Below are 17,822 nucleotides of genomic sequence, written 5' to 3' on the forward strand. Positions count from 1 at the left end.
TGTATAGCAATAACTTTATTGGATCGGGGTCCCAGCTGCACTGGGAGCTGTACAAATTTAACAGTAATGTCTGCGGAATAAATTCTCTGTAGCTGGTTCTGGCTTCGCAGTAATGTGAATTAGCATAAACAGCTACAAAAGGTAATTGTGAACTGGGCTTAGCAGTCTATTCCACAGCCCCGTCAATGTAATCTTTTTCAAGTAAAAGAAAATAATACTCCAGACTAGCTGAGCATCCCGTCTTTCATATGGCAACGTCAAAGGGTCTTAATAGGCAAATAGTGGCAAGAGGAAGAATATAAATGTACTTGCTACATCTAGGCATCTGTCACACCGAGACTGACTGCAAACATTTTTGATAAATTAAGTCTTGAGAACAGGCGTGTGTTACAGATGAACTAATCAAGACACTAGCCTAATAGCAAAGCAGCTTTTCCTTCCAGTTTAAGAGGAAAAAAATATTCCAAGTAGACTACCAGTTAATAGGCTTACGTTTGCTTTTATTTTATGTGGTGCCCAGCAGAAGTAAAAGTTTACTGTAAACTGACCATAACTCAAACCATCAGTCCAAAGAAGAAAAAGAATTATGACTTAACTAATTAGAACAGAATTTTAGGTAAACAAAACCAAAACACACACTCATGGGGTGGACAGTTCAGTTAAGATGTCTGCTGTTAATGAGTAACACCTGGTCCAACAGCTCGGTTTTTATGCACAGAATTAGTATTTGCTATGAGGAAGACTAGAACAGTAGACAGCACGCAACATCTCTAAAAATGTCTTTAAAATTTAAGATTAATTATGTTCTGCAATCCACCTAAGTCTCAGAGGCATATTCCACAGGAAACTAGCATCCCCATCATGGTGTTTAAGACATTTGTGTAATTAACTTCTGTCTATGATTCCCCAGCTTGTTTCAGATCTGCTTCGCAGTAATGAATTTGTGTCCTCCCACTACAGGAAGGAGCACTCACAGGCTAAGAACGCCAGATATTAGCACGAACAGTTTCATTTCTGCTGGACGCTCAATCTCTCTCAATCCAATTGAGTGATTTGCAATGTGGAAATTGCTGTCTAACAGCACGGCGCACTGAGGAAATTCTACCACACATCCTTGGAACAGAAATGTTATTCTTCTACAACAACATAAATCAAAACTTTTTATACACATGAATGTTTGAGAGAGAGAACAGCTTACCCTTCACAAGAAACATACTGCATAATTACAAAGCTAAAGCCCATCACCAGGCTTTGGATCAACAGCGTTTAACTGTACACAAGTATAGCAAAACACAAACTTTTATTCAGGATTTCATTCTCCAGAGCAGAGACATTGCCAGGAGATGTATAATCCAAACCAGCCTCTCTATCCAACCACTTCCCCCTCATTAGTAGGCCTCATAAATCCTACTTTCCAGAAGAGGTCGGGTTAACCTCACTAGTATTTGGTTTGCTATGAAATATTTTGATCCAGACCTAAATGGATCTCTTGGCACAGCTACCACAATAAGGACGCGCTTCCTGCACTGTCTGTGTTTCTGAGGTGTGCTGCTTTAGTGAGCAAGGCTTAAGCTCAGGGACCGAAGGGTGAGCTATCTTAGTGCCAGCATCCCAAGGATTACACCTGTAATAAAGTTGCATAAAATAAGGTCAGTTCATATTAGTGTAACATGAGGACGATCTCCTGAAGAGAAAGGATACGCTTATTTTTTGTGTAACCCCTCATCTTTATATCACTGCTTTCTTCTTCCGTATCCCTCATTCTCAGACACTCTGCAGGCTCCTTCTGTTGCACTATCAGTATACTCCAAACCTACGTCAAGTAGTACCCAGCCTGTAAGTACTCACACCTTCATGTTCCTGAAGGATCTCTTTAACTTTCACCCTTCTCAAGTGTGCACTTACTACATCTAAGTAGGTCTACTCTTTTGCTTGGTTTCCCCCCGCCTTACATATCGATCCCCTGATACCTGCTCACACAGCTCATCCTCCACAACCCTGGGCAGGGCAGGTTCAATTCCATCCTCTTGCTTCCTACAGCCTTAAATACATACATACATATATATATATGCGTGTATATATATGTATACGCACACATATATATCGATAGATAGATGGATATATCCTCTCTTACCAACAGCAATTATTCTCTCCTAATGATTCCCAGATACGTTTAAGATATATTGTGGTGTGAAGTTGAATTCAGGCCTTGCACAGAGTAAACGTACAGACTTTTTTTTTTTTTTTTTTTTTTTTTAAGTGCCTCTTATCTGCAATGGAATTGCATTGGCTTGGATGGGACAGCTCACACCCACGTGTGCGTTCAGATGACAGCACACAGCGATGGTGCAGAGCTGCTGTCCTTCAGCAAAGAGGAAGAGCTGAAAGAGTGAAGGGAACGTGGTCAGGGTGTCCTCACGGCGCTGCACTGAGCGCCGGTACCACGAGCTGGCCTCAAGCTTCTTTTTCCCACTGAAGCGGATCGATGCAAACTGCGCGGCCACCCCGCTGACCTACCCCTGTAGCGGAATAACGCCTTGTAGCAGAATTTGGTTCGCAGCAGCACCAAGAACAGCGGGTGCGGCACGTGAGCGAGCTGCTGTGAGGGGAGGCTCCCCCTGGAGCCCGGCCCCGCTCCCCTGCCCCTGCCCCGGGCGCTGCGCGGCTCCCAGCGCCCACACGAGGCTGCGAAGCGCCCGGGGCCCTGAGGCGCAGCCCCCACAGCCCCGGCACCCCCCCCACCGACCCGCCCCACCGCCACAGCCCCTGACCGGGGGCGGCTGCGGGGCCGCGCCCGCCTCCCCCGTGACTGGGGGGCAGCTCGGGAAGGTACCTTCAGCTCCTTCTCCCGCTCCCCCGCTCTCCGCTTCATGGCGCCGCCTCAGCCGCCCGCCCGGCCTCCTCCCGCCCTCCCGCCCCCTCCCCGACGGACTACAGCTCCCAGCGCCCCCCGCGCTGTAGTCCCGGCCCAGCGGCTCCGCGGCCGAACTACAACTCCCGGCAGGCAACGCGGGGCGGGGGGCGGTGGCGGCCGGAAGGGCCGCGGCTCGGGTAGCAACGGCCGCAGTTGCTAACGGCGGGCGGCGAGGAGGCGGAGGGCGGGCGGGAGCCGTGAGTACGGGGCGGGGGGGGGGGGGGCGCTGAGGGGCTGCGCTCCCCGGGCGGGCTCGGGAAGGCAGGGCGCTGTCTGTCTGCCTGTCTGTCTGTCCTTAAACAGCCCCGCAGCCCTCCCGTGGGCTGTGTGGGGAAAAATCAAAGCGAGGGGTGGGCTCTGGGGGGGCGCCCCGCCTGTGCTGCCTGAGGGGAGCGCTCCGAGGCCCCGTTGTTTCGGGGTCCTGACAGACTCTCAGGAAAACCTCACGGATTTTTCCTCCCAGACCTGGTGTCCTGGGCTCGTAACGCCTCCTTTCCACCTCAGAAGCTCTCCGTGCTGCAGGTGACCCCTGAAATCGTGTGTGTGTGTGTGCTCCTGGCGAGGCGTCTGTGGGGTTATGTGAGGTGACAAGCCTGACAGAGCGCAAGCGTTTATCTCGAAGGAGTCAAGAGGAGGAACGTGGGCTGGAAATACTTCGTGATAGGCTAAGATCGGTGGGTGGGCTTCCTTTTTTTTCCTTTTTTTTTTTTCTGCTGGAGAGGTGGAGTGTGATGCTGTGAGAAAAGCATCATCGTGGCCACAGCCAAGCCTCATGAACTTCTAAATGCACGTTGAGAGAATTAATTAAAGGTCTTTGTGTTAGTGGCTTCGCTAGGAAGTCCCCCTCTTAGCCCTGCTAGGAGAACTTGTGGAAACTGAAGTAATTTCCCCTCAGGTTTGCTATGTGGGAACGATATTGGGAGAGCTTTGGGGAGTTTTGTAAGAATTTGGGCCTAAAGCATCAGCTTTGCTACTTCAGATATCCACGCTCATTACTGTCTGTTGCAGACTTGCGTGCAGTTTTTTACAGCAGTTTGTCACATACAAGTGACAACAGCACCAGCCTTGTAGCTCATGCAGTGAATAAGAAAGTTACTGTTTCTGTAATTCCTAGTACTACACCTAAAATTTTTACTTAGGCCCAACTTTAAATTCTCAGAGGTTAAATGCAGAGATATGGAGGAAATTCTTCTATTTGTGTGTGAAGTTATTTGGCGCTGTGTTGGTGCTGGGAACAAGAAGTGCTGAAGTGACCTCAAGGTAACCAGTCTTGCAAATAAGCTGGTTTAAGTTGTTGAGGTTCAGCATGGCACGTGGATCTGTCCAGTTACAGATTTATTTTTTTTTAATCTTTCTTGCTTTATTATGCTTCATTTTAGGGAACACTGGACTTTTAAGTATCATCACTTCTGTAGCCATGTTGCTGTATATCTTTCTCAGATTTAATCACTTAGGAAGTGCTTTACCAAGAAATAATTTGGAACTCTGTGAAGAAATCTCTAATGCTTTTGAAAATAAGGCTGGAGCCATTGGCTGCAAGGAAAATAACTTTAAGTGTTTGTGATTGAGGCTGAGTTAATATTAAAGAACTGTAACATGCTTAACAGGTGATTTGCTATTTGAAGTATCCTCAGAGAAGAAACATAAAGGATGGTTGTTAGCAATTATTAGGTACATAGGTTCTTCTGATGTTACTAATGAAACAAATGTCAAGGTGGAATTATGTTTTGCCTCCCTAAAACCAGGATGCAGGTTGGTACTATGTCTGTCTAAAACCACTCTTTTTCACTAAGACAGTTATAATATTTGTGCTTTAAAGTTTTGTTGAAAGCTACCCTTTCGATAATCCTTTTCCTTCTTTTTGGACAAAGTCATAAGGAGACTTGTTGGCGATAGAAGACTATTGGCAGAAGAAAGGCAGTTTTGGTTGTGATAGAATTAACAGATACTTCCTGGAATGTCTGTGGATTAGACTGTGTGACTTTTGTGATGCGGGTATTTAGTAGCGTCGCTGCTGTACACGGTCATTTCCCCAAATCCAGACATTTCTGTATTTATTACAGATTTTACTTCAGCTAAAGAAAGTGTAACAGGAGGAGGAGAAAAAAAAATACTGTCCAAAGAACTTGTTTAATGCTATTCCAGCCTTAATTGACTTTATGGCCAACATACAATTTTCTGCACTGGTAAAGGAGAAACAGTAGTTGTTAACAAGTATCTTCATATATTACACTGAAACTTATGTGCTGCTTTCTCACATTAATACTTTCCTAATCTCTCTTTGTCGTGTAGCTAAGCTTTCTATTGCCTCAAGAAAGAAATGCGTTCAGATTTATGAGAATTGCTCATAGGAGAGTCTCTGTCTTAGAAAGTAATTTCTCATATGACCATGACTGAAAGAAGACTAAGAGGATAGTAGGTAATGCTGGAATGACTTCGTAACCCCCAGCACCTCTGTTTCAAAGAGCACCATTCAAAGTGTGGAAGGTGGCATTACAATCTACCAGTTGATGCCTTAAGCCTTGACCTGTCTTAAAACAAGCAAACGATCAAAGAAAGAAAAAAAAAAGACACTCAGGTTCCTCTCCCACACGTGCTTAGAAATAAGGGCTTAGCCCAAAGATTGCTGAAAACAATGGAACTAGGAAGTTAATAAAAAAAAAAAAAAGCTAATTCTACAAACGTTTAATAAAATAGGAGTTATTACAATAGAAAGGAAGCCATATTTTGTGCACAGATTAAATCTGACATCATGTTAAACTTGAAAGTTTAGATAGTCCCCAGAGCCAAGCAATTGAGAAAGGAGCATTTACAGTAATGTATGAGTCTATCATTTCAGTGAATCTGTCATTACTTTTATACGATGTAATTGTAGTTCATTCTAGTCTCACGGTTTAAGTTACAGATGGAGAGGAATTTTATATGAATTTTGTTATCCACAGATAAGCCATGTCTGTTCCAGCTGATGAAACGGTGGGGGACCTGCCTGTGAGAGACGTGGGTCTAACTCTAGTTGGAATCGGAGGATTACAAGGTTTGTACCAGCTGCTATTTATTACAGTTACAGACTTTGATCGGTGGCTTCTTTAGGTTCTTTCTAAAAATGTTTCTGACATTCACACTCACAAAATTAAGTTCAAATAACATTGCAAATCTGGATTAAATTCTGAAAGGTAAAAGATACTATGACCTATTCTGAGTTCACATTACTTGTTATGAGAGGGGCAATGCTGCAAGATGCTAAAAACGGCAAATCTCATTCAGCTATAACCTTAATCCTTCCAGGAGGAAAAAAAATAAAAAAATAAATTATAATAAAAAAAAATTTTGATTGAGGACAAGGCCAGACCCACTTAACAAAATGGGAACCAAAAGTAGGAAGCCATTCTGACATGCTAGTAACTTGCTTTTAGAATGGAATTACTAGTCTCGGTCTTGTATCTGAGTGAATTTACAGAATTCTGAGTTAATCTTTTCAAGTTTCAAGAGAGTATGTTTACTGTGAAACAGATTAGAAACTATCCCTGCGTGTCATCTTATTTTTTCAGTATGTGTGACTTTGTTCTTTGCTAAACTATTTTCTGTTTGTTGATGACTAGGTAATCAGTTTGCAGTATCATTTGATTTACTTTTTGTTTTTTTTTTATCTGTAAGAGGTAGAAAGAAGGAAGTGAATAATATGCTAATAAATCTGAAAAAAAATAGCAAACACATACAAACATCAAATTACATGAGAACTTTCAATATTCAGTATTGCAAAATGAGAGACTGGATTACATGGTGTTGGATATACTGAAGGTAACTTATTCTTGGTTTGGGTAGAATCAGCTACACAGAATGTTAAAGCTCGACAAGCTATATCACGAATCAGTCGACAGGAGCTGGAAGACAAATTTTTTCGCTTACGTGATGAGAACATCTTACTTAAGCAGCATGCAAACAAGCAAGAGGAGAAGATTAAAAGGTATGGGTTTTAACAGTTTTATTTTGTTTTTACTTTTGCTTGGAGTAACACTTTTGCTTCTTCAAACGTTAATTATCATCAAATAAAAAAGTGCTGATTTCTCTCAGACTACTTTTTAAAGTGGTCTGAAAGCCTTGGTATATCCTACATTCCCTTCTGCCCAACTGAAGCTTCTTGTATTACATTCTACGATGCATCATTGTTCTGTGAAGCTATTTTCAACTAAGAAATGGAGAATTCTGCTGGTACAAATAAAACACCTGGAAACAACGTCACTGTACCAACTTAACAGATCATATAATCATGCCTGAGGTTTGAAGAGGGTTTAGGCAAAAGAGAAGAGTTGTTGCAGTGATTGGAGCAGTTTACATTTTAAACAATTATTGAAAAGAAGACAAGGTGGACATAAAACAATGGTTAAGGATGATAAAATTTTGGAGGAGAAGAGAGGTTACTGTCAGAAGAAAAATTAAATAGGTCTCAAGGATTTCAAGGTAAATGTGGAAACAAAAAAAAAAAAGAAAAAGTAGATGTTGCTATGTAGATGTTTGCATTATTTCAGCAGTGTTAGTCTGTGTTACGATATACAGCAATAGTATTAGGTCTAAAGTTTTGGCTATGTTGATTATATAATTTTCAATTGAAGGTGTAATTAAAGAAATCTGGAAATCAGTGTCACTATTTTCTTAATATAGTTTAATTCCATTAGGAATGTGAGCATTAAACATGAATACCAAAACATCTCTTTCACTTTCAACTGATTTTACTAATTTTTTGTTGTTGTTACAACAGGTTTTTTTGGTTTTGTTTTTTTTTGTGTGTGTGTTTATATCTTCGCATAGACTTTGGACAAGTAACTTAGAAGCATCCGCATCTTCTCTCTTCATTTACCTTTTTCTTAGCAAAGTTGCTTCATCCTATTCGTGAACAAAATATTCACAGAGAAGTTACTACGTGGGCTACTACCACCACGTCATTAGAAATGAAGAGACACACATTCTAGGTTGTTTTGGGGAAAGATGAGAACTGAGATGCACTCTCAAATGAGATGTATACCGTTCAGTTCCAAATGGAGAAATTAATTGTATAGGAAAATATGGAACAGAAGACATCATTTCTTAATTTTTATTTCTGTTTAGCACCCATGAACAAGGGAGAACTGTACATTTTGATCAGAAAGCTATCCATATATCACAGTTAGCTACCACAGAATCACAGAATTTCTAGGTTGGAAGAGACCTCAAGATCATTGAGTCCAACCTCAAGATCATCGAGTCCAACCTCTGACCTAACGCTAGCAGTCCCCACTAAACCATATCCCTAAGCTCTACATCTAAACCAATTACATGCCACAGCATATAATTTTTACCAATTACATGCCACAGTATATAATTTTTTATGCTGCCTGAATCATAATATCAATACATTTGCCAAAATTATAAGATAACTTTTTTTTTCTTTTTCAGCTATAGCAAAAATTACTTAGTGCAATTCATTTTTGTTTTGATTTCTGATTGTCTCTGTGGTGCATGGGATATTTTGATGATGGGCAGTGTTTAGAGCTCCATCTGGAGAGGTACATCTCTTCCACTTTGAAGCTGGTAGCTTGGGTTCATAACTATGCTGTCTGAGTACAAAAAAACAATAGGTATTCTGGGAGATGAAGAAGAGGCTATGGAAGCCTAATTAAACATCTGAGTTTTCATTCTAGAATCAAAATGGCCTATACAGAAATATTCTACTCTTTTAATCCTTCTCTGTCCTTCCAGACATTGACAAACATACAGCCTTTATCATCTTGTTAACTTCAAAATACATTTACAAACATGGTCAGCTCTCCTTTCTGCAGGGTAATAGATACCTTTCCTGAAGAAGCCCCAGGTAGCATCAGGTGCACAGTATCGGTGTATCCAAACATATACAAGGAACTTTAGTGTTATTAGCTCCAATTCAGTGCTGAGCTGGCAATTCCAGTCTGGGTTCAGCAGAACTCTTCATGGTATTACCGTATTCCAGGAGAGCTAATTCATCTAGAAGTACTCTGATTCTGTGTTCACATTGTGCTATATCTATGCTGATTAAACTTCATTGAATCTAAACTAACCAATTCCCAAAAGGGCATCTGAAGATACTGCCTCATGAGATAGGATTATTTCACACCTTTCTAAAGTTAAAAAGGTTCTTCGCCGTTGATTCAGTAGTCAGTGAGCCATGATCAAAATGACCAGCATAATTTCCATCTTTTCTGTCAGGCTGCTATTAAATACCAGATGGTGGACCAAAGGAATTGTTGCTCATTCCAAATGGCATTTCCAGTGTTTCTGTTAAATGACGTACCAAATGCCCTTGTTATCCACTTACGTAAAATTACACAGAACATCCAAATTGGAATATATGAATTAATATTTTAAGGCACAGAAAATACAAAACTCTCAATAGAGCGTTTGTTTAGATTGCCAGAGAAAATATCTTAGCTCCTTAAGCTGCATTTCTTTCCCAGCATCCCTCATGCCAAAAACCCTTGTAACTAGAAGTTTGGAATGAATTTGCAGTAGAAATACATTTAAAAAAAAAAAAAAACAACACACAACCAAACAAGAAAACTGCTTACAGGCAAGTAATGTTCTGTGACATCCTAAAGTTATTACAGATTTTTTTGTTTCACTTTTGTTCTTTTAAGTAGAAGCTTCTGTCCACAAGTATACAAAAATAAAACAAGCCCCTTTAAACAAATGAAGTGTGTCCTTATTTTCAATTTTCTTTCTAGGCCTGCAAAAATAGATTCCCTGTAAACTAGATACAGGTCGAAGATGTGCGACCAATTTTGTAAAGTCTTGAACTTGTCTTTCTCATCAAAGCCACCTTTTCTTTCTTTATATGCCAAGTTTTTTCCATTCACTGCTGGGTATGTTTTCTGTTCTTGTATATTACATCACCTCCATGTGCCCTCTCTGCCTTTTGTTCTAGCTTAGCAATGTTTATCAAAACTAAAGGAAATCAAAGGTACAATTCTTGAGATGCCAAAAGCAAAATTTGTATCCTTTTAAAGATAGATGAAAACCATACCCTCTGTATCTAATTTTATTCTTCAGCTAACTGTTCCTTCTCTGAAACACGTTGGTAATACTTACCAAGTATAAAATTGAGTGCCGTAATATGAACTATTAAGTCTTTTTCCTGAGTACCTTCTTAAATATCTCCACCTCTACATTTTAACAGTTTCAGAACTGAAATGTATATTTAAATCCTAAAATGCTGTAACTGATACATCATTGGAATGTTGTATATTATTAGCATTCTTTCAATAACTGGATGTTTTGTGGAATTGTAGCTTTTATTGTTTGGCCCACCACATCCAAAATCTGTAACTTTACTTAACAGCCTGCAGAAGTTCCTATATAAGGTCATGCGTTAAAAATTACATTTAAGGAGCATATGGAGTAAATATGTGTCCTCCCTTTACTAACCTTAAATGATAAGCCTTAGGAAACTGTTATTTGTCAGTGCTATAAAGCAGATTGCTGCACAGTGGTTTCAATTATCTTCAAAGAGTTCTTCACAGGCAGTAATAGTTATATCAAAACCTGAAATTTATTATTCAGGTTCTATGCTGAAGTCTTCACAGTGATTATGTTCCTTTCAACAGAATGCTTTTTATGCTGACTTTTCACATTCTTTTTCATCTTTTTTTATTATTTTCCTCAGAATGGCCACCAAGTTAATACGGCTTGTTAATGATAAAAAAAAGTCTGAGCAGGTTGGTGGCGGCCCCAAGCGGCTGGGTCAGGCTGTGGAGCTGGAAGAAATGATTGAGCGCTTGCAAGAGAGAGTTCGTGAGCTTGAGAAACAAAACGAGAGTCTCCGTGGCAAGCTCATTTCAACCAAACAGCAACTGCAGATCCAAGGCCACAGGCCTAATTCATATAACCATGTTCAATCTCGTATTAACACGGGACTCAAAAAAGTGAATGATGCTGCTGGCATGCTGGAGCGCCCAAAAAAAGGTATATTCATATGTATTAATGATAGTATTTTATACATGTAACACCAATTATCACTGCATGGGCTTTTCTGAACATCAGTGGGCAATAGTATCTGTAGGCATCATTGTCCCCCCTTTTTCATGTATTTGTAGCGGTTATGATAGTGTTCTTGTGCTTTAAGTCCTTATTTTGAAAATCCACAACAGTAGGGGTAAAACAAATACAAATTTGAAAATAAAGAGTTATCAAACTAGTTTACAAATAGTTAACTTTGCGGGACTTTCCCAGTATGATTTCTCTGAATCTTAAAGGCTTATAAAAGTATTATATGGAAAAGTTTAGCATTATCATGTTATAACAAAGTTTTACATCTGTAGTTTGTTTGCACGTGATTTTCCTTTTTAATTCCAAGGTTTGTTCTAGTCTGTTGATACATGTGTGCACAACACTTTTTGAAAAATCTATTATGTGTGGATTTCTGAAGGCAAATAGCACAATGCAGCCATCATTAATGATGCCTTTTGCTGTCAAGACTTACTGCTTAAGGCAGCATCATTCTCAATCCTTTATTTCTGATAACTATGTTTGGAAATTGCACTTTAAAATCTTTCTATTTTCATAAGAACATTTGTAGAAGTTGGACTTGTTTTTTTTTTTTTTTAAAAAAAAAGCAGCTATGTTGGCCTGGATTCAAAACATTCAGTCAGCAGAACTGTCTGCTGAACTTCTACAAGCAATGGATTAGGCTGATGGCCACTTACGTTGCATTTTTCTCCAACTACCCTTCCTAATGGCCTTTATTTGGGTTATTTTGATTATTCAGGTAGCCAAAATCAGAAACAATAAATATGTTTTTAGACAGTTAATGAAAAGCAATGAGCTCTAGCACTTCGATCCTCAAATTTAAATATAATTGAAAGTTTTGACATTCTAAATATACCTGTATTTTTACATTTCATATGACAAATTAAGCATTTTTATTCCCCAAGATGTTTTTTTTTCCTTAAACAGTGCAAAGATAAAGTGGAAATAAAATAAATTTATTCAGGCCCAGTGTTAACAGGGAAAGACAGGCAGGATTGAGGAATGCAGAACAAATGTTGATGTGGCATGCTGTAAGGATTTTTCTTGGCATAAGAACAGATCCAGATTAAAGATGTCCTGTGCAAAACTAGGATTCAGGCCATACTGATTCAGCCGGTGGTTCTCAAACTAGGGAGAACATGAAGGGAGGAAAAAAAGAAGAGGATAAGATGTTCACAGACCAATGAGCTGAGATAGTAACTTTAGAAACTTTACAGAAATTCTAGTGTAATCTCTCTTAGTTCTAGGACCTTGGCCCAGTCTAGAAGGGATTCTGATGTGCTGGAGCACTGACACATAATTTGAATATGCTGATTCTTGAACATCCTTTTCTAAGGTGAAGACTATTATTAAAAAATCTAGTAACCAATGCATATTGGACACAGAACTTGGGCATGGTAGTATTGTCATCCAGAAGCTCAGAGAATATTTTCTGTAGTATTCATAACCTACTGCTAGTGTTGTACCTTGAACATAAATGACTCAATTATGGGGTCTGAAGGATGGCAGCTTTGATGTTGTATTTGAAATTTAATGCCTAGTTTGTTTCCCCCTCAACACTTCATTAATTTCTTCATGCTGAAGAACAAGGAGGAGGAGAAAGAGATTTGGGGAAGCCATTGATTTTGCTGCTGAACTAACAGTTCATCCTTATACAATTTTGCACTGTTTTTCACAAGCAACTTAGTATGTCTTTGAAGAAAGTAAGGAAATTATTTGCATTGTTGTTAAAAATGGTTCTGTAGTTGCTTGGCTAGGTAAATGATGTTCTTAATGTGATTTTGTAAAGAGTGCAGTCAGAAAAAAAAAGTGATTACAAGTCCGTGTTCCTTTTTTATATTGTTGTAATTGTTCTTTGAAGATACCACCTCACTTCTGTCTTTTAAAAGAAAATCTCCTAAGAAAAGTATTTCAAGACCCATTTTAATGCCTCACTTTAACAGTGCTTACTGTATTACCTGTAGTTTAAATTTTACAGCAGCTGTGGTTGTAGATACTCTGATCTCTATGTGAATTTCATGTAAAATGCTTTTTATGGCATCTGTATAGGGTGTTTGTATTATATAGGGATTGTTTCCTGTAAAATGCTTTTTCATTCATCATTGCAAAAACTTATTTCCCTTTTCTTTCTTTTCAGGAATGAGATTTCAGGATTTAGAAGTGAGATCACCTCACCCTTTTCTCCCAAGAAATGGCCAGAGTCTGCTTGAGGATGCGAGGGCTGAAATACGAAATCTGTATGATATTTATGTTTCTAAATTTCTGTTAATATAATTGTTAGAACTTGTGGTTTTCGTGGAAAAAAATGTATTTCTTCAGAAGTTAAGACTTTTAAAAAAGAAAATGAAATTGTTGGATCTAGTTTAAGTACTAAAGAAGATTCTTCATTGTCATTCTCCCTCACTGTCTTGACATGCTAATCCCTAAAGCCCGTGGAAGCAAAATTTCATTGATAGAATGGAATTTACTAGTGTTTAAATTGTGCTGGTATTAGCATTGTCTCTGAATTTAACCCCTGTTGAACAGCTAAAATTTACTTCTTAAGTAATTTATACTCGTATATTGCTAATGAAAAAATCTTCAGTAACTTTACAGAGATGGGCACAGAAGTGGCTCTTTCTCCTATACCTATCTCTAAGACCAGGAAAAAAAAGAGCTATCAATTAAGCCTTGCAGTAATCTAGGTGTTCACAATAATTATTCTCTCATCATGGTAAGACTCGTCAAAACATTGTGTTATAATGCAGAAAACATTCAAACAGCATATTTTCAGAGATTTCAGTTCACGCATGGAAAAAATAACCACAGTTACTTTAACGTTAGAGTGGAACACCCAAGTACAAGAGCACATACGTGGCCAAAAACCCTATAAGATACTTTTACATCTATGATAGGTACATGAGATAATAAAGAACTGTAGCTTATGCTTAAAAAGCTTCAGAGTGGAAAAAGTTATACACTAGTTGATTATTCTTATTACAAAAAATGCTATTAGAGAAGATAGCCGAGATTAACTCATCAAGAAAATCAAAATTGCAAAGTTGTGGCCTGCTAAAAATATTCAGCCCCTGTTGGCTCTAATTTTCTGTCCTTTTTTAATTGCATTTAATGGATAAATTCACTGGCACATCATCTGAATTGTCTTCTGTCACCTAACTCAGAATAAAAGCTTGTTTTCACTGCTTAATCCATTGTAGATCTCACATGCTTTTGATAGCTAGTAATGATGCTTTCATTTCCAGAAAACATCTGGTACCTTTTGATTAGGAGGAACATGCATTTAATGTAGAGTATGATAAACCATCAATGATGTTTTAAACTAGGTTCTGCTAAATGTATGAAAACATTTAGTCCCACATATACTGTTATTTATTTATTATATATTTAAGAGCACTAAGTTATTGTTTGTGTTGTGTTTGCTAATGTTTGAATTATTTACCTATTTATAGGATTATTCACACGTTTTCATATGATTGCCTCTATTTTCACAGTAAGTTGAACTCTTAAAGCTCTGTTGTGAGGCATGTCTTTAAGAAATACAACTTTTTGCCATACACTTAACTCAAGAGATTTTTGCTCTCTGAAGTATTTTTTTTTTTTTCTTTTTCTTTTAAAAATGCTTATCTGGTTTTGGAACATAAGATACTTGTATTTACAGGGAAATTGTGATTGGTTCCCAAAAGGAACACATTGAGGAGCTAGAATATGCCAGAGAGATGCTTGGGAGTCAGCTAAGAAAGAAAGAAAAGGAGATTGAAGAATCCATCCTACAGCTGAAGGAGCAAGAAACAGCAAGCCAAAGGTATGAAAAATGAAAATCTCCATGGTTGGAGCATTAGAAGAACTATATCAGAATGTTTATAGACAGCTGTGGCGTTTATTCCTCTAAGAATACATGCTGTATTTTTTCTTTGATGAAAGTTATGTTTTACCAAATGACCGTGGTTAATTCTAAGGAAGGATAGTATTATGATAATGCATTTTTTGTTTGTTTGTTTTGTTGTTGTTGTTTTTTAAAGCAAATAGACGAATCAGTTCGTAATTACCATTTTAGAAAATTAATTTTCAGTTATAGTTGAAGTTAAACTCATTAAATTCATCTACCCGTTCTTCAATGCAAGTCTCAGAAAATTTTAAATGTAGTGCTGTAGTGGATATTCCTTAATATTCCTTGATAATTTGGAGTCTGTAACAGTAGAAAAATAAGAGCCGTGTAAAGATAGATTAGCACATATTTAAAGGAATATAGTATAGCTGTGTAGTGAAACAAACCCATGTGAACATTTTTGTGAAATCTTTCACGGAAGAGTATCCATTAGTTTAATCTCTTTTTCTTTCTTCTTTAACTTTCACAAAAATTTATGCAGAATTATGTGACTTGATCTGTTTCTCCCCTCTTTTTACTGTTTCAATTTTGACTTTTTGTGTTAAGGATCTAATAGGGCCCAGTCCCATGTTCCTTCCTCATTAGATGTCAATGAAAGTTTTACTTGGATGGGAAATGCATGGTTAGTTCTGGCTTTCTATGGAGAGACTTATTATGTGTGAGCATTCTTTTGTGCATCTGTGGTGCTACATAAATAATACATCTTAATGTTGCTATTAAATTATTCATAAAGTTGTAAGTCTCTACTGTTCAGACTTCCGTTTATAACATATAGGTTAAAGAAGTTATCATAAAAAATTCCTCAGTCCGTGTCAACAATTTATTTGGAAAATACTTATTTTTAAAATTTCATTGTTTGGAAATAATCTGATAAAATTTTGGAAGAACTAATATGTTTCATTTTCTGTAGATAAACACTGTTCTTTAAGTACAGTAGCCAGAAATGACTTAAGTTCTAAATTGCAAGTCACTATCATATTGCTGGGAATTTTTAAGGTCTTTTAAAGGAAAGGTCCACTTCAAAATTAAGCTAAAAAAATCTTCATATACAGTTAGTTTGTGTAAAGTAATGCAGATCCTTATTTTTTTATCAAATTACTTGTGTGCAATCCATGATACTTGACCTAAATAACTATCTGTGATTACATTTGAAATCTGGAAGTACTTCCTCTGTAGTCTGTTTCTTGATTGAAACCTGATAACACATACGTTAATTATTTAAGAGTTACTGTATCTGGCTGAAGAGTCAAGGAAATAAGTTGAAAAATGTCCACTAGCGAATATCCAGAATAATCTGCGTTCCGCAAGTTCACTACTAGAATAGTTTATAGAAGACTGTTAATCCCCGTGTTTTTTGTTATATTTTTTATGCTGAATGAACGACAGCCATAACTTGGATGCTTTTCTCTTTAAGCTTAATTGTAATCACAAGTACTTATGATTATCTTTAAGAGATTTTTTGAGCAACCTTGTCTAGTGGAAGGTGTCCCTGCCGATGGCAGGGGGTTGAAATTAGATGAGCTTTAAGGTCCCTTCCAACCCAAACCATTCTATGATTCTGTTTTCACTATCTATCTTTCTTGAAAATTTTATGTTAAGTCTGAATTAGCTGATTGACTAGACAAATGCATTTATATATTCTTGGTAGTTATTATTTCTAATATTCTTTGCATCAGCATAGAAGATATCAATATTGGAATACTGCTATGTGAACACTGGAAATGTGGGTGACTGATAAGGTCATCTTATTTTGCCTTTGTAGCCTATGACTTCGAATTTTTGTACAGTTGGCAGTTTTTCCTTGTGTTTTCCTTTGTATGTATGTTACTCCCCAAAGACAGTTAATCTGTTGTATTTATTTAGGAACTGTGAGGTGCCAAAAGGACATACTACATGAAGATTGGTGGAAGCGTATTTATGTCGCTTTCAAACTTCAGGAAAACATACTTCATTCCATTACATTATTATGGAATTGTTGTGATTTAAATAACTGAAGGAGTTTCCAAGCAGTGAAGCAGCCACAGTTAATATTCATTGATTTGTGAGTTGTGATATTCATTGATTCATGAGTTGTGAGGGAAGGAGGTACTAGTTATTCTGAGTCCCATAAGTACAAGAAATCCAGTAATACTCTAAAGCTATCTTTGCTCATCCAACATTGACTACCATTTCTATATTATTACAGAAGAATTACATAACAGAGTTTAGCTGTTTTATAGTGTACAACTCAAGTTGATTATTAGTATACATCTGCAGTCAGTCTTTATTTCAGTATTTAATTAGAGATTGTTTGGGGATTGTTTCAGGAACATACAATTCTGACTTGAGGGGGAAACTTGGCTTGTGGATTTTAGACTAAACATTTTCTTAAGTACAAAATTCAACTGCATTTAGCTTGAGTGTTTTTAATTTAAAGATGGCCAAAACCATAATAATCTCATGGTTTGATGTCTATGATACACAGCATGCAAGTTAAAACATTAAGTCTAAATAATCACATTCTGCAAGCAGCTAGCTTTAAATAACTCATTCCTCATGGTACTTTCAAAAAGTCATTTTTAAAACCACCCTAGATATACACTTGTGAAACAGGTATTTGGTATTTACATATGTTTCTGGTTTTTAGATTTTTGCCTTTTTTCTTTACTGTTTTTCTTTTTTAGTGAAAAAGCTTATTTGTGAATCAGTTTTTCATTCCTTTTGCTTTTTTTTTTTTTTTCTTTTTTTCCTGCAGCATGACTTTGGAGTTAGACCTGCTACATTTCTGGACAGGGGTATCATATTGACATACTCATGACTCCTGTGTTTGCAGTCTCAGAAAAAAAAGTGGAACATGTTAGCCTCTGCATTTATATTGTGATGAGAGACTACAACATATACATGACTTTTCTAAATAATAACTAATATTAAAAAACAACAACAACAAAAACAACCTGAATTTGTATTTCATTATCTGATTTCTTATGCTCAACATGTTTTTCTGAAGATCAT

At 37.6% G+C, this 17,822-nt stretch overlaps 2 protein-coding genes across 18 annotated transcripts in view; one reads left to right on the forward strand and one right to left on the reverse strand.

Annotated features, from left to right (window-relative positions):
- FTO (FTO alpha-ketoglutarate dependent dioxygenase) overlaps positions 1 to 2,905 on the reverse strand; it is a 245,289-nt gene extending 242,384 nt beyond the window's left edge. For 4 of the 5 annotated variants that reach the window (XR_014697170.1, XM_084533344.1, XM_084533339.1 and 1 more), the window contains exon 1: positions 2,834 to 2,905. Coding sequence is in view for 4 of the 5 variants with exons in the window: in XM_084533344.1 (XP_084389470.1) it covers positions 2,834 to 2,872 (39 nt within the window). In the remaining variant the exon portion in view is untranslated. The remainder of the gene's footprint in view (positions 1 to 2,833) is intronic. The other variant, XM_084533342.1, reaches the window with a different exon arrangement.
- Positions 2,906 to 3,090: 185 nt separating this feature from the next.
- Positions 3,091 to 17,822, forward strand: part of RPGRIP1L (RPGRIP1 like) — a 76,746-nt gene continuing 62,014 nt past the window's right edge. For 3 of the 13 annotated variants that reach the window (XM_084533327.1, XM_084533337.1, XM_084533336.1), the window contains exons 1-6: positions 3,302 to 3,588; positions 5,857 to 5,948; positions 6,737 to 6,878; positions 10,584 to 10,882; positions 13,083 to 13,182; positions 14,604 to 14,747. In XM_084533327.1, the coding sequence (XP_084389453.1) occupies positions 5,864 to 5,948; positions 6,737 to 6,878; positions 10,584 to 10,882; positions 13,083 to 13,182; positions 14,604 to 14,747 (770 nt within the window). In that variant the 5' untranslated portion in view covers positions 3,302 to 3,588; positions 5,857 to 5,863. Of the gene's footprint in view, positions 3,112 to 3,299; positions 3,589 to 4,075; positions 4,175 to 5,206; positions 5,334 to 5,856; positions 5,949 to 6,736; positions 6,879 to 10,583; positions 10,883 to 13,082; positions 13,183 to 14,603; positions 14,748 to 17,822 lie in introns of those variants that run through there. The other 10 variants (XM_084533338.1, XM_084533329.1, XM_084533328.1 and 7 more) reach the window with 8 other exon arrangements.

The sequence above is a fragment of the Aythya ferina genome (genome assembly GCF_964211825.1).
Source record: "Aythya ferina genome assembly, chromosome: 12".
Taxonomy (NCBI): Eukaryota; Metazoa; Chordata; class Aves; order Anseriformes; family Anatidae; genus Aythya; species Aythya ferina.